Below are 19,930 nucleotides of genomic sequence, written 5' to 3' on the forward strand. Positions count from 1 at the left end.
AGTGTGAATTAAATGATTCCAAGATTTATGTGACTGTACTAAACTAATTGGATAATAAATCATCATCATCATTTATTTTTATAGCGTCACTAATTCCACAGCACTGTACAGAGAGCGCACTCACATCAGTCCCTGCCCCAATAAAGCCAGTCTAAATTCCCATTACTCCAAGCGTACTCTCTCTTTGAAGTTTTATAATATAAATAGAGAATTCTCAAATGTGCTATTCAATTCTAGTTTTCAAAGAGACTATTAGGTGTATGTAATGATGAATCTTTTAATTAAGACTGGAGTGCTTCAGTGTTCGACCCTTTTCCTCTTTTTTCAAGAATTTCAATTTAATGGCAGCCAGTTAACCTACTAGTATGTTTTTTTTTGGATTCTGGGAGGAAATCAGAGCACCCAGAGGAAACCCACGCAAACATGGGGAGAACATACAAACTCCACACAGATAAGACCCTGTTGTGAATTGAACTCATAACCCCAGTGCTGTGAAGCAGAAGTGCTAACCACTAGGCCAGAACCATGCTGCTGTAATGAACGTTGTTTTATTTTATGTGCTGAAGTAAAAAAGTTTGTGTGGGCAGTATATATGGCACAGCAGAGGAAATCAATAGATTTCTATTCCACAGGAGGATTTCTCAAGTTAGCCAGAGAAAATACATGTGAGGATTGGCCCAGATAGATAGATAGATAGATAGAGAGATAGAGAGATAGATAGATAGATAGATAGATAGATAGATAGATAGATAGATAGATAGATAGATAGATAGATAGATATACACACATTTAATTTTACAACTATGTTAGCATATTTGCTAGTGCAAATAATACATATGGCTTACGGTGTGCTGTTTTATAAACCTACATTGGGTTTATTTACTAACAACACAGTGCAAAAGTGCAGTCAGTCATAGCAACCAATTAACAATTAGTTTTGTTTGATCTGGTGCAAGTTATGCAATGAAAGAAAATTCTCACTGTTTGTTGAGGATTTTTGCTCTTTGTTATTAACTAGCCCTCTCCCAACACAGGAGACACCAGGAAGACAAAAAAAGCCTTAAATTTAAAGGCAATCCTAAGGGTATCGTTTAGAATTTGAAAACTACCATTAGCCCCAGCTCTTGTCTCAGTTAATGTTAACCTAACCCAGGTGTTAAACCAAAACCTAGCCTAAAAGGCCCTTTAAAACAGTGATGGGCAACAGGCGACCCTGGGACCTCATACGGCCCTATGAGCTTTTACCTGCGGCCCCTTCCTGCTTTACTGTCAGATTTGTTTGTTATAGCTTGTAACGCTTTTTCTTTCATAAAATATATTGTTTTAACTTTGCACTAAAATTAGTGTAATGTGTGGCCCTTCTGAGGGTTAGAGGCCCACCCATGTGGCCTCCGAAGTGTATCTGTTGCCTATCACTGCTTTAAATGCTAAAAAATCAAGTAACAGGACACATAGAAAAGATTTAATAGTGGTAATGAACATAAAATATGAATTTGTTGTTATATTGGAAAGACAAGTTGTATTGTAGGGGGGTGTTTGGCCAAAAATAGTATGATGTTTGCCCAGGGTTCAAGAAGCATCTATGAGAGTTAATGAGTGGGACATGACTACAGCGGGTACTGTACCCTGGTCCCGCCGCTGCTCTCTGCTAAAGCAGGGAGATCTTGCGGTTCTTGGGAGCGGACCCGTTAGACTTGATTAGTATGAAGAAATTTCATGGCACTAGAGGAAGACAGGCGAGAATCAATGGGGTGAGGGGGAAGCAGTTTAGGTGATGCAGCGAAGCAAAGTGACTTCAGGCCGGTTGGTTTATATAAGTGGCATGCCCTGGCTTCCCTTTCTCTTTGGGGCAGATTCAGTTTGGCACAAGGCGACGCGATGTGTATACAGAACAATCCGCGGGGACACATCGCGTTTTTTACAGAAAACTCTGGTCATTGTCCCTCGCGCAGAAAAATGAGCAGAGATTTCTTACCACAATAGCCGGGAATATGCTCATCTGAACATCGAGTTGAGATGTAAATTCCATCTATATGGACATATTTATAATGTTTTGCCATCATGCCAAATTCTCTTTTCTCACAACCTGTGCTGACAGTTTAGGGTAGGAAGCTTTGTGGTTGTCCCCTGAATATGTGAGTTTAGGATCTCACAATGGGGAGTGTATCAAGTGAATATTGGGAGAGTCCCCTGGAACCTGGCGTCGCTGGTGGTACTGAAGAGTTCTCTTCTTGGTGGAGTCTTACCAATTTTTGTTGTTCCCACCAGATCTTAATGTTTGGCGGTAGGGTGAGTTCTGTAACTGTGTCCCTAAAGTACGTTATTTGGGCACAGTATCCCTGACCTTATGGTACATGGTGCAAGAACTGTATATGTGACCATTGTGGCATTGGGGTGCTTGCTATGTCCCTCCCCTAAAAATGTTATATAATAAAAGATTGTGGCTGTTTTCCTCCCACAACACTGTTATATTTTGTTAATTGATTCATATGTGGTTATGTTTTGGTTTAATAGGCCATCTGTAGTCATGACACTTTCTTTCTGAAAGGCCAGTCCCTATTTTTGTTACCTACAGCAGAAATGCTAATTTTTTTAATTATACCTTTTAAAAAAAACCTGTTCAAAATACAATTAGTAACATACTTTAAACAATATGGACAATCAACCTCTTTAATAAAAACAATTTCTGCATATTTTCAGTCAACTTTACACGGGTCCTTCATTTTACAAGTCAACAAAGCCCTTTAGATCGTATCTTATTCTGCAAGAAACATTAAACCTCAGTCATTGTGACAATCTAGTCTAACATCTGTCAGCCCCCATTCACTACTGTCTTAATCTTACATTGATGTTACTTCTGAAATTACCCAGGTTAATTATCCAATAATATGATACATATGTAGCTGTCACTATTTACCAGTTGTTTTGTGGTTGAAAACAACACAGTACTATTTGGTAACTAGTGATTTATTGCATGTAACCCATCTATGATACAGTATAATTAAGGTTACAGCCATCTTTCATTTCATAGAAGTTTCAGCAATCCATTTAGGCAAAGCTTATATTAGTACAGTATTTCTTTGCATATATTTAAAAATGAAGAATTTAAATATTAGCCATAGATAACAGAGCGAGAGCGCCACCTACATGGCAGATTACTACGAAGAATGGTAGAACACATGCAGGGTTTAGCATAGCAACAACTACAGTTAAACAAAGCGCTTCTTAGACCTTAATGTACTATTGATTTATTCAAATAAGCAGTTTTGTAACTATTGTTGCTTTAAAATATAACACATGAAGCCCACCCTTTTTAAACACTTTTCTATAGATCTCAATAATGATTATGTCCCTTATAATAAAGTCCCGTAGTAATTGGTTAAAGGTACCTATCTGTCTGTACTTTGTATATTCTCCCCATATTGTGTTTGTTACAGTTTCCTCTCTCACTTCAAAGACATACTGGTAGTCAATTGGCTCCTTATGAAATTAAAGTTAGTGCGCGTGTACGTGTTGCAGGGAATATAGATTGTAAGCTAAATTGGGGCAAGGACTGATGCAAATGAGTAAATATTCTCTGTAAAGCAATGCTTAACCTATCGATGCTACAAAACTATTAATAAATCAAAAAGCTATAGACCTAAGTTTGACTAGTAAGTTTATAGTTGGCCACACTTTAGCCAATCCTGGCGCTCTGTTCAAGCTCTGAAGAATGAGATCAGCGTCCAATAAAGCCACATACGTTGGTGGATATATTGGACAAGATATAACAAGGCCCCTCAGAGTGGTCAGATCACTTCCATCCAACATCAGAGGCCTGTTGATGGGGCTGGAAAATGATGCATACACAGGGAAATAGCAGTCATCTTCATTTACCAAAGTGCTTGCAATGAGCTGGTCAATCGTGATCAGATTATTATTGGGTGTCGCAGTCAACTGCCCAGTATGTTCTGTGATACTGCAGTTTCTTTGGACAAAATAACACAAACCTGGTTTCACAGATAATTCTGGGAGCTGTAGTTGGACAAGAGCAGGAAAACCCACACACTGTTCATAATCCTACCTTACTGCAAAATCTTCCATTATTGTACATATAATACAGGGAAAAGCAAGTAATATGACCTGACTACTACACTGACTCTTGGCTATGAATGCAAAAGGAATATCAAGTTTAACATATACTAAAAGCAAGAATAAGCATGTTTCAAACATACCAGTTACAACAAAATTATGTTATGGGTGGTTTATTAGCTGCTATCTAAATACAAAAATATATCATACAACTGCTGATAGGCTAAAGCTTTGTGTCATCATAGAATTCAGCACAAAGAGTGCACAGTGCAATTTAAATATATGGATTTTTTCTTTTTAGCAAGATCATACATTGAAAGTAGAACACATATAGACCACCAGAGAAGCAGAATAAAACCACTCCAATGTGTAGCAACTATGGAATAACATAAATTTAATGCAAGTTCGGTTCAGATTTCAAATGAGGAATAATGAATGAATAATAAGGTACCCTATACATTAATTATTTAGTACTATATTGAGATAATAAATCTAATAATAGCAATGTTTAAACACAAAGCATTTAACTTCCCAGTATCATTGAAGTTCTGCAAATATTTTCTATACTTTAATAACATCAGTAAAAGAGGTTGTCTGAACCATCAGGGTCCTTCTAGATACCATTATAATAACCTCTGCTAATGTGCTGTCTATATCAGACAAGAACAATTCACCGGATTCTGGAAGGTGTGGATTTAAAGCAATAAAGCCATTATCACCTGTCCTACACGTTGTGAACACCAAACATTACTCATAGTCATAAAATATAAAAATGTATATATGGGATCATTCAATTTTAACATAACTGTTAAAAATAACACAGCCAGTTAAATGGGTGAAGATATGATCTTAGCAGCAACAGGGAACACAGCAAGTGACCATCACATGAGTGTCACCCCACCCCCACCTCAATGTCCCACACCATCACCTCCCCTAATCCCTAAATAACTCCTTGAAGTTTCAATGTACTCTACTTCACAAGAGATTTGCAGCAGAAATGAGAAGAGAAAAGGCAAGTGAATGAGGAGTTGTTCAGAAGCCTGAAAAGGAGACTCGGCACCCAGGATCTTCTTACCTTTGTCTTGGCATGAGACCAGGAGAGCAAGATATGAAGCATATAGCAGCAAGAACTCCTTACACCTGCAAGAACAAACAACGATTTAGTATACAGTACAACATAACTGCAACACACTAAGCAATATCCCGGTACAATGAAACATTGGACAGACAGTAAAAGCGACAGGAGACAGAATACATTGTAGACAGCAAGAGAAACGTGCTTAAATATTCATACAAAGGAGACACAACGAAAAAGTGACCTGTGCAAAAGTAATACATAATAAAAAGTTGTCTGAATATTACAAGAGGACTGAAAAGTTAACACAACTCAGATTTAATTGTAGATACAAAGTTAGCAACAAATGCACAACAGACATGTAGCAACTCTGACTGGGCACAAAATACCAGAGAACGACTGAATGGCAAAACATTAAGAAGACACAACTACATTTGATTACACAGGCATATATAAGTACACAAGAGTGGGCATAAAAGCAGTAGACAGTGGTAATAATCACTTTATTCTACTTTTATAGTAGTTGTGGCTCCTTACCTGAGAATCATCTTATGCCTGTGAGAGCGGGTGAGATTACAGGAGCCGCTGTGCACCCACACACTGCAATGCACACACTCACACCCGGCTGTTCTCTGCTTTGTGATAAGACTGGAGGGTGCAGAACACTGGAGCTACCGACTGCAGGGTCCTAGCGCCCACCTCTCATCTGCATTAGGCAGTTCTTATTAACACATTATTTGCCCGAGGTATCAGTGACTCACTGTCTGGAAAAAAAAATCCCAGTGCAGTCAAAAGATTCCAAGGATATGTTACAAGCTCAAATATCAAGGATAGGGTTAAAAAAAGCTGACATTAGGAGCTACATCCAGACACAAGTCTGACAGGATATGAACAGGACAAAGTGACAAGAAGTAAAATATCCGTTTTGTTTAATGGAAAAAAGGGCACAATTTCCTAAGATTGATTGTATATAAATTATAAAGTTTTTTAATTAAATCCCTGCATTTTTCATATCAACAATGGGACATATTGCCTCCAAACAAACTTGCAATGTACTTGTGAAGTGCTGGTCCGGTTATGAAATGATTACAGTACAGAATATTAAATAAAAGTAATTTGTCTCAAATTATAAAAAAAATATATGGGCATGTCATGATGAGGATTGAAGTGCCCCAAGGACCACCCCTCGACTCTACTAAGTTTGACATGAATAATTGTACCTGCCCTGGAGCAAAATGTTCCTGGAAAAGCATTTGAATTGTGGCCATTTATGCTGTCTTAATCTGGCCATTCATGGACTGATCTTGTCCATGCACATGGGTCTTACTGGTTGGATCCACCACTCAGTATGGGTAACTGCATCCAGGGTTGCCGAGAGGGGTGGGTACTAATTACCCAGGCCCGGGCATGCCAGGGGGCCCGGCCCGAGCCCTCACTGCTGACTTTTTTGTGGGGGGTGGCTCTGCCCCGTTTGTTGGTGGGGGGACCAGGGTAGTTAAAAAAACAAAAAACATATAATAACGTGATCGCGGCACAGGCGTCCCTCTTCCTTTCTCTCTGCTCCATTCACACTGAATTTTTGGCGTGACGTCAGAAATTCAAGCCCGACATTCAGTGAGGAACGGTGCAGAGAGGACCCAACAAGAAGACAGAAGAAAAGAAAAGAGTTGAAAGAAGCTAATACAGAGGTAAGTAAAGGAACAGAGGCAAGGGGAGGCAAGCATAAAAGCACAGTGTGAGGAAAAAAAGGGGGGGGGGGAGAGGAGCAGTTTTATCAAAAAGGGGGGGAGAGAAAGGCACAGTGTGATGAAAAAGTGAAGGGGGAGAGAAAGACACAGTGTGATGAAAAAGGGGGGGGAGAGAGGAATAGTGTGATGAAAAGGGGGGGAGGAAAGGAATAGTGTGATGAAAAAGGGGGGGGAGAGAAAGGTACAGTGTGATGAAAAAGGGAAGGGGGAGAGAAAGACACAGTGTGATGAAAAAGGGGGGGGGAGAGAAAGGCACAGTGTGATGAAAAAGGGGGGGGAGAGAAAGGTACAGTGTGATGAAAAAGGGAAGGGGGAGAGAAAGACACAGTGTGATGAAAAAGTGAAGGGGGGAGAGAAAGGCACAGTGTGATTGAAAAAGGGGGGGAGAGAAAGGCACAGTGTGATTGAAAAAGGGGGGGAGAGAAAGGCACAGTGTGATGAAAAAGGGGTGGGAGAGAGGAATAGTGTGATGAAAAGGGGGGGAGGAAAGGAATAGTGTGATGAAAAAGAGGGGGGGAGGCACAATGTGATGAAAAAGAGGGGGGGAGGCACAATGTGATGAAGGGGGGCCAGATGAAGGGGGGGAAAGCAGCATGGAGGGTGCAGTGTGATCACAAGGGAGCACAGTGTGGTGACGATGAAGGGGCACAGTAATGTGTGTGTGCTGACACAGAGGCCTTGTAGCAATGTAGTGAGTGTGAGGTAGGTGGTGGCTAATTAATGGGTGCTATTTTGTTTGTGGGCGATGGTGGGGCAATTTAATAGTGGGGACTATTAATTTAAGATGAGGTGGTTTGGGGGCTATTGAATGTGGGCGGTGAGTTTGGGGAGAATGAGCTCTCTTTATTAAATGTAATTATGAATTATTTAATGGCAGTGATGGTTGCGGGAAATAGGTATATTTATGAAATGTAAATACTATTAATTTATTGCTGTATTGTTTGCAGGGAGGGAAATAGGTTAATTTATTAAATGGGAATACTATTATTTTAATATTGGGTGCTAATGATTTAACGCCGGGGCTGGTTGTAATTATATAAATGTAGCCATTTTCTTTTTCAAATAGGGCCCCCAAAATTCCAGGATCCAGACAAGCCGCACCTAAAGAAACCAGCAGCCACAGGTGGTGAAATTGACAAAAACAGATAGAAGAGAGCAGGACAGTCTGTGAAATGCTGTGATTCTAGTTGGACAATCCCAATTTTTGGTGACTGTTCTGCCCAATGTAAGGGGCAGGCCAAAATTTTTAACTGTTTATATACACATTGCATTGTTTATATACTACACTATGGTGCTAGATGTCCTGAAAGTCAGGAGTGCACAACAATGCATGTTTTTTTCTGTAGGAGGGTGGCCTAGGGTTTTTCACCTGCTAGCCACTGCCCCAATCGTAACACACCCACCGCCACTTTTGCACATTTTTTTTACTATGCTCAACTATAAGGAGGGCTCCATGAAGTTGTTGTACCGGGGCCCAGAATTCCTCTTGGTAGCTCTGACTGCACCCCACAGCCCCCTATTAGTTTATGTAATAGATAATTGAGCAGAAAGGTAGATAGCAGTCGTTGTCCTATTATAGTCAGTTATTGGACTACTAGTTTGGCAAGCAGGACAAGGTGGTTTGTGCAGAAGTTTAACCTGTGTTGGAAGTGGCATAAGCAACATAATTCATAGCTTAAACAGAGTTGACCAAAAACAGCTCGCTAACATTCAGTTACAATATAAGGACAACTGTAAAAATAAAGTTATGTTTTAAAGAATGTGGACCAGCTTAAAAGACTACAGTCAACATTTAAATAGAATCATTGTTAAGGTAGATTAGTATAGTACAGATGTGTGAGTATTAAAGCATCATATTGAAAGACAGACCCAGGAGGTACATGGTAGCTCATTAGAGCACAGTCAAACTTCAAAAACAGTCTTACTTATCTATCTGACCTGTTACTAGAAATCAAGTCTAATATACTTAACATCCATAACAAAAATGTAATATACTTAAAACCCATAACAAAACAACGTTGGCTTTTAGGGACTTGAAAATCTAATATTACAGGAATTGCTTGGAAGCCTGGCACGCAGTAATATCTGACCCATGGCACACTGACCATTTATATACATGTGATGTAGAAGAGAAGTGTTTAATCAACAATGTGGGGAAGGAGGTAACAAGAGAAATCCAAAGAGGAGGTGTGGGGGGGGGGGGGGTGAGCTAAGAGGAGAAGATATGGTCCACTGCACACTCTGGCACTGGAGAACAAATGTAAGCTTATCTGAAATGAACTGATGTACGTTTCTAGTGTTGACATGAGTCCAGAATGAAGTAGGTTTATTTATGACATTTCTTCTTTTGAGCACCGAACTGTAACTGAAAAAAATCACATAAAAGCAAATGAACATTCTAAAAAACAGATATAAAAAAAAGGTAACAAAAGGAATGTAAATTGGGTTTACCTAATCATTAACTGGAAAGTAGGACAAATAAAGTATAAGGAACAAATGCACATGGATCTTAAAGGTCATGCTCCATTTTACTCTATCGGCTAACACACTACTCACCTGTTTCACATTTAAGATTAAGCTATTTCCTGTATAACTATGACAAATGGCCCAAACATTGGTTAGAGTTATAACATGTGAACAATCAGCTCTGCATTGTTACAAAAATGACTAATTGCACTGCAGAGGCCGCACATTCTAGCCACTGTTAAGCTGAGTACACACTGCAGAAAATGTCTCCCGGTGAGATAACTGTAACAATTTTACCAACATCTGAAAGTCCCGATAAACATGCAAATTCATGTATATGATTTCACACAGTTTACCTTCAGATCTGTGCTCTTCATCTGTAATAACCATATGCTGAAAAGAGCGTGGAGATCTACCTACACTGCTGGTCCTGAGTACATACACACTTCCACATTTGCCCAACACCGTTCCATCGTTGATAGAGATTTTTAGTCAGTTTATGAAATCAAATGAATTGATACCATGTGCTTTGGTACAATAAAACATGATTATGGAAACTTACACACTAATGCGATATTGCATATAAAAGTCGTTTATAGTGTGATTGGCGTGATAATTGGATGAGAGACCTGTAGTGTGTATCCAGTTTCAGGGCCGGATTAAGGGGTGGGGCACAGGGGGCAAGTGCCCCGGGCCCCCCTCTCTCAAGGGCCCCCTGGGCCAGGTGTGGCTCTTTTTGCTGCCCCCAAATATCGGAATACAGGGGGCAGCACAGGGTTCTGTGCTAAAGTGCTCTGTCGGCACTATAAGCACAAGTAAGCCTTTGGTTTTTTATTTTTTTACTCTTCTGGGCCTCCGTAGCTGTGCGTAGATATCAGTGTGAAGAGGAGCAGAGAAGAGCTGCCCTGGCATAAAGTAAGTTAAGATCTGGGGGGGGGGGGGGGAGAGTGGTGTTTGTGAGAATGAGTACAGTATATAAATATAGTGTGTGTGTGGGGGCAGTATATATATTGTGTGTGTGGGCAGTATATATATATTTTGTGTGTGTGTGTGTGTGTGGGCAGTATATATATATTGTGTGTGTGTGTGTGTGTGTGTGGGCAGTATATATATTGTGTGTTTGTGTGGGCAGTATATATATTGTATGTGTGTGTGGGCAGTATATATATATATATTGTGTGTGTGTGTTGCCAGTATACATATATATCGTGTGTGTGTGTGTGTGTATGGGCAGTATATATATTGTGTGTGTGGGCAGTATGTATATTGTGTGTGTGTGTGTGTGTGGGCAGTATATATATATTGTGTGTGTGTGTGTGTGGGCAGTATATATATTGTGTGTGTGGGCAGTATGTATATTGTGTGTGTGTGTGTGTGTGTGTGGGCAGTATGTATATTGTGTGTGTGTGGGCAGTATGTATATTGTGTGTGTGTGTGGGCAGTATGTATATTGTGTGTGTGGGTAGTGTATATATTGTGTGTGTGTGGGCAGTATAAAAACTATAGTATGTGAATGTGGGGGGCCAGTATATAAATATAGTGTGCGTTGGGACAGTATGTTAATATATGTAAGGGAAGGGGGTCTTAATATAGTGTGGGAGGTAGGCTATTTAATGGTGGAGTGCAAGTGTGGGCTAATTATTTAATGAGTGCTATTTTATTTGTGGGGTGATGGTGGGGCAATTTAATTTAATATTGGGTCCTATTAATTTAAAATGAGGTGGTTTGGGGCTATTAATTGAATAGGGAACTGATTTTGGGGAGGAGTGCTATTTATTAATTGTAATTGTAAATATGAATTATTTAATGCCGATGATAGTTGTGGGAAATTGTTATATTAAACGTAAATGCTATTTAATTTTTTGCCAGGCTGTTTGGTGGGGAGGGAAATAAGTTTATTTATTAAATGTGTGCACTATTAATTTAATGTCGGGGCTGCTTGGGGAAAATAGTTCTATTATTAAATGTGAATAGTATTAATTTTATTTAATTTCAAATTTGGGGCTGTTTGCAGAGAGGAAGGCCTAATTATTAAAGGGGGAGCTATTGCTTTATTAACCGGACTGTTTGGGGATTCCTAAAGTTTATGTACCTTTTACCTTTTCTTTTTCAAAATAGGGCCCTGACATCCCAGAATCTACACGAGCAGCAACTGAGCTTAAGACACCAGCAGCCACAGGTGGTGAAAAGTGACAAGACAGGTAGGAGAGAGAAGGACCAGCTTCCCAGTGTCCTCAATATAGAGGGACAGTCCAGAATGTGGATGACTGTCTCACTTAGTCAGGATTTGGTCTGACTACAAGGACAGTTAGGAGGTATGTCCTACTTCACACTGTTAATGCTTGTGATGGCAGACAGTGAGTAGTGCACACAGCATTGCCTGTTTATTTGTCTAAAATGAAGACCATATTACACAATAGCCCCCCCCTCTCTTAAGTGCTCTGGGCCCCCCAGAGCCTTAATCCAGCTCTGCCCAGTTTTAGTCATCATCATGGAAGCTCCTTCTCACGAAAGTCAGAGACTATAGAGCTGGTATAAGTCAATAAGTATTACTACTTTAGTGCTTCAGATCTCATGAAGAGATAGTTTTGATTTTGTATTTTAACAGTCGCTTGTTTAACATTGATTAAATCTACTTTTGCATTTCTTCTGTATTTTGGGGTAGAGTGTTTCCAAACAAATTATAACTTTTCGGATAACTTACACATAAACATACATTTTCATAATAACTTTCAAACCTTTATACTTTTGGTTGGAGGGGGTGTTGGGTATAAGGGTTAATACTAGAGATGGGCGGGCTCGGTTCCCCGAGAACCGAACCCACCCGAACTTTGCCTATCCGAGTACCGAGCCGAGCAGGCTCGGTACTCTCCCGCCCGCTCGGATTCCAAATCGAGGCAGAGCGTCATTGTGACGTCGTCGGATCTCGGGACTCGATTCTCGCGATATTTGAAAATTATAAATACACGCCTCCACAGCATACCATCGCCATTTGACAGAGGGAGAGAGCAGGGTGTAGTCACAGGTTGAGTAGAGCAGGGACAGAGAATACAATTATGATTACAATTCTGATTACAATTCTGATAACAATTGATAGAGAAGAGAGGAGAATAGACGAGTCTTTTTTTAAAATATTTGGCACTACAAGTGCTTTGGGGTGTCCCCCATTCATTTGCATTAATATTTCTGGCTGTCAAAAGTACTATTTTTCAGCAGACTAAAAATATAATATTTAGCACTCCCAAGTGCTTTTGGGGTGTCTCCCATTCTTTTGCATTAATATTTCTGGCTGTCAAAAGTCCTGTTTGTCAGCAATCCGAAAAATAATTTTTAGCACTCCCAAGTGCTTTTGAGGTGTCCCCCATTCTTTTGCATTAATATTTCTGGCTCTCAAAAGTCCTGTTTGTCAGCAATCTGAAAAATAATTTTTCGCACTCCCAAGTGCTTTTGCGGTGTCCCCCATTCTTTTGCATTAATATTTGTGGCTGTCAAAAGTACTATTTTTCAGCAGACTAAAAATATAATATTTAGCACTCCAAGTGGTTTTGGGGTGTCCTCCATTCTTTTGCATTAATATTTCTGGCTGTCAAAAATACTATTTTTCAGCAGACTAAAAATATAATATTTAGCACTCCAAGTGCTTTTGGGGTGTCCCCCATTCTTTTGCATTAATATTTCTGGCTGTCAAAAGTCCTATTTGTCAGCAGACTAAAAATATAATATTTAGCACTCCCAAGTGCTTTTGGGGTGTCCCCCATTTTTTTGCATTCATTTTTATGGCTGTCAAAAGTCCTGTTTGTCAGCAATCTGAAAAATAATTTTTAGCACTCTCAAGTGCTTTTGGGGTGTCCCCCATTCTTTTGCATTAATATTTCTGGCTGTCAAAAGTACTATTTTTCAGCAGACTAAAAATATAATATTTAGCACTCCCAAGTGCTTTTGAGGTGTCCCCCATTCTTTTGCATTAATATTTCTGGCTGTCAAAAATACTATTTTTCAGCAGACTAAAAATATAATATTTAGCACTCCAAGTGCTTTTGGGGTGTCCCCAATTCTTTTGCATTAATATTTCTGGCTGTCAAAAGTCCTATTTGTCAGCAGCCTAAAAATATAATATTTAGCACTCCCAAGTGCTTTTGGGGTGTCCCCCATTTTTTTGCATTCATTTTTATGGCTGTCAAAAGTCCTGTTTGTCAGCAATCTGAAAAATATTTTTTAGCACTCTCAAGTGCTTTTGGGGTGCCCCCCATTCTTTTGCATTAATATTTCTGGCTGTCAAAAGCCCTCTTTGTCAGCAGACTAAAAATATAATATTTAGCACTCCCAAGTGCTTTTGGGGTGTCCCCCATTCTTTTGCATTAATATTTCTGGCTGTCAAAAGTCATATTTGTCAGCAGTATCTAAAACAATTTGTAGCACTACAAGTGCGTTGGGCTCATAATGGATTCTAAGCAGTCCACATATGAGCAGAATCAGCAACCAGGTTCTGTCACCAGTCCTGATGGTAGTGTTCCCAGTACGTCATCTGGGAAAGGCGATGTCAAACTACACAGTCTTTTGAAATCAGTCAAAAAAACACACACCCAAATTTTTTTTACCGTGTTGAAGCGCAAAAGAAGTGTAACTGAGGAAAAGTTAAGTGCGGATAAATTTTTTTTTGCCAACATGCCATTCTATACACGCAGTGGCAAAGAGGGAATGAGGCCTTCACCTTTGTCTATTAGTGGCAGATCCAAAAATGTTACCGAGCCTACAAGTGGTGCACAACTACTGTTACGCGTCAAAGGCGAGCTGCAAGATAACAGTAAGGCATTAGAGGATAATGTTTGCTCTGAATCACAAATGACACCAATCCCTGTGGAGAGTCCATCCAACAGTGGGATGTCTAATCGTGAGCATTCTGTTAGTGTACCCATAAAGAGGGACCCTTTCAGCAGTTCTGCTGATGTGTGCCTGAACAGCCCGAGTGTAGCCAGTGATACACAAATTGAGGATGCCACTTTGGAAATAGAAGAGGATGAGGGGGAGATTTGTGTAGGCGACGAGGGCGCTAATGAGGATGTTGATGATTATGATGCAGACAGATACCAAATTGCCTTTCTCAATTTCAATTTATATTCTAGATTATATAAAGGCTGAATAGTTTTCTATTTTACTCCTAGTGGAGAGGGGATCTGATACAGACAGATACCAAACTGCCTTCGTCCACATTTCTTTGTATATTCGAATTTCTAGTTTTACAGTCTATGCAGGCTGCTTTTGTTCTATTTTACTACAAGTGGATGGGGGGGGGGGGCTGATGCAGACAGAAACAAAACTGCCTTTGTCCATTTCTTTAGATCTTTAACTAGAAGTGTAGGGTGTAATATACACCCAAAGACGATGGCTGCATTGCCAATAGGCTAAGATGGAGAGGAAGACAATCAGGTTCATGTGCAGAATTAAGGACGGCCTACCAGGGATTAAACTATTTTCTTCCTAATTTATTAGCTTTAGAATTAACTTACTTATCCAAGAAACAGGTGGAGCACTAAATTTGGTTACTTTATGCCCCAAAAAAGTGATTTCCCAACAAAATAGCAAAACAAAACCAAACAAAACCAAAACCAAAACCAAAACACGAAGGTAATCCAGATCCAAAAACAAAAACAAAAACAAAACACGGGGGTCAGTGAGCATCTCTAGTTAATACATAATCTGGTTTGCTCCAGATTAGCACATTGTCCCCCGAAACTTACTTTTATTGAAGTTAAACTGAAGTAGGCGAGCTCTCTGAAAGCCTCCAGGTCCAATGAAATGAATGAAATAAGAGTTGGCTTTAAAATGTAATTTTTCCAATCAAGAGGTATATTTATTTATTTCAAGCACGGTGTCAGACATGGAAGTTGTCAGAAAAGCTCTCTTGGGGATAAATGAATTAAACTGTAGTTTCTGCAAATCGATGATATTCAGCGACTTTGGCAGCTAAATTTAAAACGGCAATATCTTAAAGGCAAGACGGCAACACATTGCCATTTTAAATTTAGCTGTCAAAGTCGCCGAATATTAGCGATTTGAAGACATTGCAGTTTAATACATTTACCCCTTGGAATGGCTTCAATAGAAGCAAGTTTTGGAGAAAATGAATTTCACTAATTGAAGGAGAGAGCAGGGGGTACAAGTTCCTTAATGTACAAGTTTTTAAGAAGATTAGGCTGGTATAAACTTTCCCCCACAAGTATAATCACTTCTTTAAGCAATCTATACATGTGTAAGTTTTTACCTGCCAATTTGGTTGGTTTTCAAATTGTTCACAAATTACTAATTTGATGGGAGGAGAACTGATGTGGTGGAAATCCTGTCTGCTAATGACTGCATTGGCCTTTGTGTACAATCATTGGTCAATAGATAACATGGGTTCCCTCAAGCTCCATTAGTTTTAGCCTGTGTACAATCATTGGTCAACAGATAACATGGAGTCCCTCAATCTCTGTTCGTTTTAGCCTGCTCCCAAAATGAATGAAACTGCTCAATTTGGGTGAATTAGGCAAGAATAGGTACAGATTTATTTATTTATTTACCAGTTGTTTGATGATTAAGCCTAAAGACTGGGGTCCTGATTCATTAAGGATCTTAACTTGAGAAACTTCTTATTTCAGTCTCCTGAACAAAACCATGTTACAATGCAAGGGGTGCAAATTAGTTTTCTGTTTTGCACATAAGTTAAATACTGAGGGCCTGAGTCATTAAGGAGAGTAAAGTATAAAAAAGGAGTAACTTTGAATCTGGGCAAAACCATGTTGCAATGGAGGGGGAGGTAAATTTAAAATGTAGGTACAGATTTATAGTTGGGGTGGGGCATGTCCTAGTTCAACTTTTTTTTTTTACTTCAATAGATTTTTATTGAGTTTTTCAAAGTTAAATGGGGTACAGAAAAAAGAGAGGGTAACAAGCACAGTTGGGGAAACAAACAAAAGGGGGGGGGTCACTCAATTGAAACAGCAATCTTATAGCATGCACGTTACTTTGAGAAACAGAAATAACATATACACATTGGTCTTTCTCATGGTACACCAGATGGGGAGATATTAATACCTAGGTAGCGCAGATAACCCACAGGCAGAGCCTATTCTTTAGGCTGGGGTTCCTCTATGAGGGCTGCTGGGGAGGAAGGGGGTGAAGTATTTGAAGCTACTCGTGCTCTACCAGAGCCCTCTGTAACATATTCGTGCCAGCTAAACCATTTGAAAATTGGATTGGAGGCTGATGACGTATAGGGCACATCCGTAGTTTCCATTTCAAAACTATACTGGATCTTAGACACGACCTTAGTGATGCTGGGGGGAGCAGGGGACTTCCAGTTCTGAGCTATTGCTGCTCTAGCGGCTATTAGTATGTGTCCTAATACATAGCGCTTATAGCTAGGAACCACAGGCTGATATATATGTAGGAGGGCTACCTTCGGGTCAAGAGGGACAGAAACTCGCAAGACCTCCGAAATCAAAGCGGATAACTCGCCCCAGAACGTCTGGATCACCGGGCATGTCCAAAAGACATGATAAACATCTGCTATCTGACCACATTGACGCCAGCAGAGTTTAGACTGACTTGGCCATATCTTATGAAGGCGATCCGGGGTGAGGTAGAGCCGATTGAGGAGCTTAACATGCATTTCGGTGTGATTGATGCATCTAGACATGCGGTGTGAGGAAATGTAGATCTTTTCCCACTGCTGGAGGGAGAGAGTCATACCAATATCTGTTTCCCAGCGTGTCTGAGTCGGAGTCTTGGAGGCTGGGACCAGGGACTGGGAATAGCGGTACCAGAATGTTATTCCTCCCCTACTGCCTGCCTTTGTTAATCTATCTAGGACCTGAGCTGGAAATGTGGACAAGGCTTGGGGGGTCCTGGAAGACGCCCCCACCCAATGTCTAATTCTCATATATTTAAACATCTCAGACTGAGGCAGATTGTATTTGTCCCTAAGCACGTCGAAGGGGAGGAAAAGGGTCTGCGCAAACATATCCGCCAGTGAGACTATCCCTCTATTTTTCCATACAGTAATATTGATATCCGGCATGAGTTTGGACAGTGCTTGGAGGGAAAGTGTCACGGGCACTAGGAGTCTTTACCCAGGGATCACCAGATGGTAGGCTTACCAGAGCAATGTAGATGGTAATAGGGTACTCTGGTAGCTGGGTGATCACGGAACATGAAATGATGACCGATGAGATGCTCAGGAAAGTCTATGACTAGCAACACTGGTAATAATGAGGTAATGATACACAAGGAACTGTATGGACAAGGACACGTGAAGGTAGTCAGTGGTCTGCGATAGCAAGTTGTACCACTGCTATAGTGAGGAGGAATGTCCAACAGAAACAAGGAGGTGATGAGAGTCAGCGGTCTGCGGGTAGCAAGTTGTACCGCTGTCTGAGTGAAGGAATGGAATCCAAGTGGAGGTATCCAGGTAGTCAGTGGTCTGCGGTAGCAAGTTGTACCACTGCTATGTGAGAGGATAATGGAACAGGTGATACCGGAAACAGGGATCAGTGGTCTGACATCAGCAAGTTGTACCACTGCATATATATGTGAGGAGGTGCACGGGGGAAGACTGCAACACAGGATATACACAGGCACCTTATACACAATCCACAGTAATATGCACAATATAGGTATATATATATGTAAATGACTGATCAGGTCTGCAATCTAGAAAGTCTCTTGAAGTAGTCCAGCACAATGATAACACAGTCAATGATGGCAATAGACTCAGCGGATAGCAGACTCCAGAGAGAACCAAACACAGTCCAGCAAGATATGCAATACACAGCACAGTCAATGAGAAGTATGCATACCGTGGTTCAGCAGTAGCAGTCAGATGGAATTGCAGCGGTACCTGAGCGGCTGGAGGCCGACTGGATAGGAAGTCCCTGGATAGGAGAAGCAGCGGTCTAGCAGGTGCAGCGCACAGGTGAGTAGACCGACAGGGACATGAATCCACAGGAGTCAGCAACACGTGGAACTGGACTCATAGGAAACCCAGGAGAATGGAGATGATCCAGCAGAGGGTAGTAGAAGAGATACAAATCCAATGCTGACAGGAGGGTAGAGGCCAGTGGAACACGTGAAGGCGTGGAGAGTGGATCAGCAGGAGATGGACGATAGCGCTGACCACAGCGGCAGGACTCAGCGGCACACGGAGGTAACCAGTAGCAACCACAGGAACCAACAGCGATGGGAAACAGGAGTGCAGCGCAGGGCCGGAGCTGTAGATCACGAAGTGTAGCAGATGGTAATGAAAAGCGGCAGTCTCGAGGAAGTCACAGCAAAGATGAGATGAGAGTGTAGTGCACGGAGGCAGCGGATAGTAATCAGTAAACAGTCACATAGATATAAAATAACGTTGAAGTGGTGTAGAAGACTGTCGTGCACGGAGGCAGCGGATAGGAATCAGCAAACAGTCCTGATGATACAGTTGATGGTAGAAGTGGTATGGAACCACAGTAGTAGAAGTGGTTTGGAAACCACAGGAATCAGCAGCACTGAATACACAAGTAATACAGGAACACCTTCAGAGACTCATGAGGAATGAGACTCCAAGATCAGGCAACGTGGTAGTGACCACAGGTGCTTAATATAGGAAGGTTGCCTGATCTGCCAATTAAGTTAAAGGGGTATACACTGAAGTATAGAAAAGGGCTGCGCATGCGCAGACCCTCAGGATGGTGGACGGCCACGGTTCCTAAATGTCCGGGAAGAGGCACTCACGGTCCGGTGAGTGACAGTACCCCCCCTTTTAAAGGTGGGCACAGAACGCCTGGAACCGGGCTTGTCCGGATTTTTGGAGTAAAACTTCTTCAAAAGGGCAGGAGCATTAAGATCTTCAGCTTTGATCCAAGAGCGCTCCTCAGGACCAAAGCCCTTCCAATGAACGAGGAAGTGGAGGACTCCTCGCGAAATTTTTGCATCTAGTACCTCGGTAATCTCAAAATCCTCCTCCTGATGGACTTGAACTGGCTGCGGAGCTGAGGGAGGAGTTGAAAAACGGTTGATAATAAGAGGTTTGAGCAAAGATACATGGAAGGCATTAGAAATCCGAAGACTCTTAGGAAGAAGGAGTTTCACACATACTGGATTGATAACTTGAATGATCCTATATGGACCAATAAAACGAGGGGCGAATTTCATGGATGGAACCTTCAAACGAATATTTTTTGTGGATAACCAGACACGATCTCCAAGTTTTAGTGGTGGAATAGCCCGCCTCTTCTTATCAGCGAAAGATTTATATTTGATAGATGTCTTCTTTAAACAGGTTTTGACCTGAGACCAGATATTTTTAAAGGTCTGACAAACAGTTTCCACCGCAGGAACTTGGGTGGGCGGGAGGGCAGGAAATTCCGGAAAAGACGGATGGTGACCGTGAACCACCAGCACTTGACTTTTTGAAGATGACTCCTGAGATCCATCTTCAACGTCCGATGACGTCACGAACGCCCGATGAGGAGGAAGGCGTTCAGACTGAACCTTATCACACAGATCCGTAGATGAAGGATCCTGTGGAGGAGGACCTGGTGGAATAGACGAA

The 19,930-nt window shown here is 41.0% G+C and overlaps 1 protein-coding gene across 1 annotated transcript in view; it reads right to left on the minus strand.

Moving 5' to 3' along the window:
• COL18A1 (collagen type XVIII alpha 1 chain) overlaps nucleotides 1-6,002 on the minus strand; it is a 129,187-nt gene extending 123,185 nt beyond the window's left edge. The window contains exons 1-2 of the mRNA XM_075180483.1: nucleotides 5,684-6,002; nucleotides 5,147-5,211 (exon numbers count right to left, since the gene is read on the minus strand). Of these exons, the coding sequence (XP_075036584.1) occupies nucleotides 5,147-5,211; nucleotides 5,684-5,694 (76 nt within the window). The 5' untranslated portion in view covers nucleotides 5,695-6,002. The remainder of the gene's footprint in view (nucleotides 1-5,146; nucleotides 5,212-5,683) is intronic.
• Between the last annotated feature and the right edge of the window lie 13,928 nt (nucleotides 6,003-19,930).

The sequence above is a fragment of the Mixophyes fleayi genome, chromosome 7 (assembly GCF_038048845.1).
Source record: "Mixophyes fleayi isolate aMixFle1 chromosome 7, aMixFle1.hap1, whole genome shotgun sequence".
In the NCBI taxonomy this organism is placed as follows: domain Eukaryota; kingdom Metazoa; phylum Chordata; class Amphibia; order Anura; family Limnodynastidae; genus Mixophyes; species Mixophyes fleayi.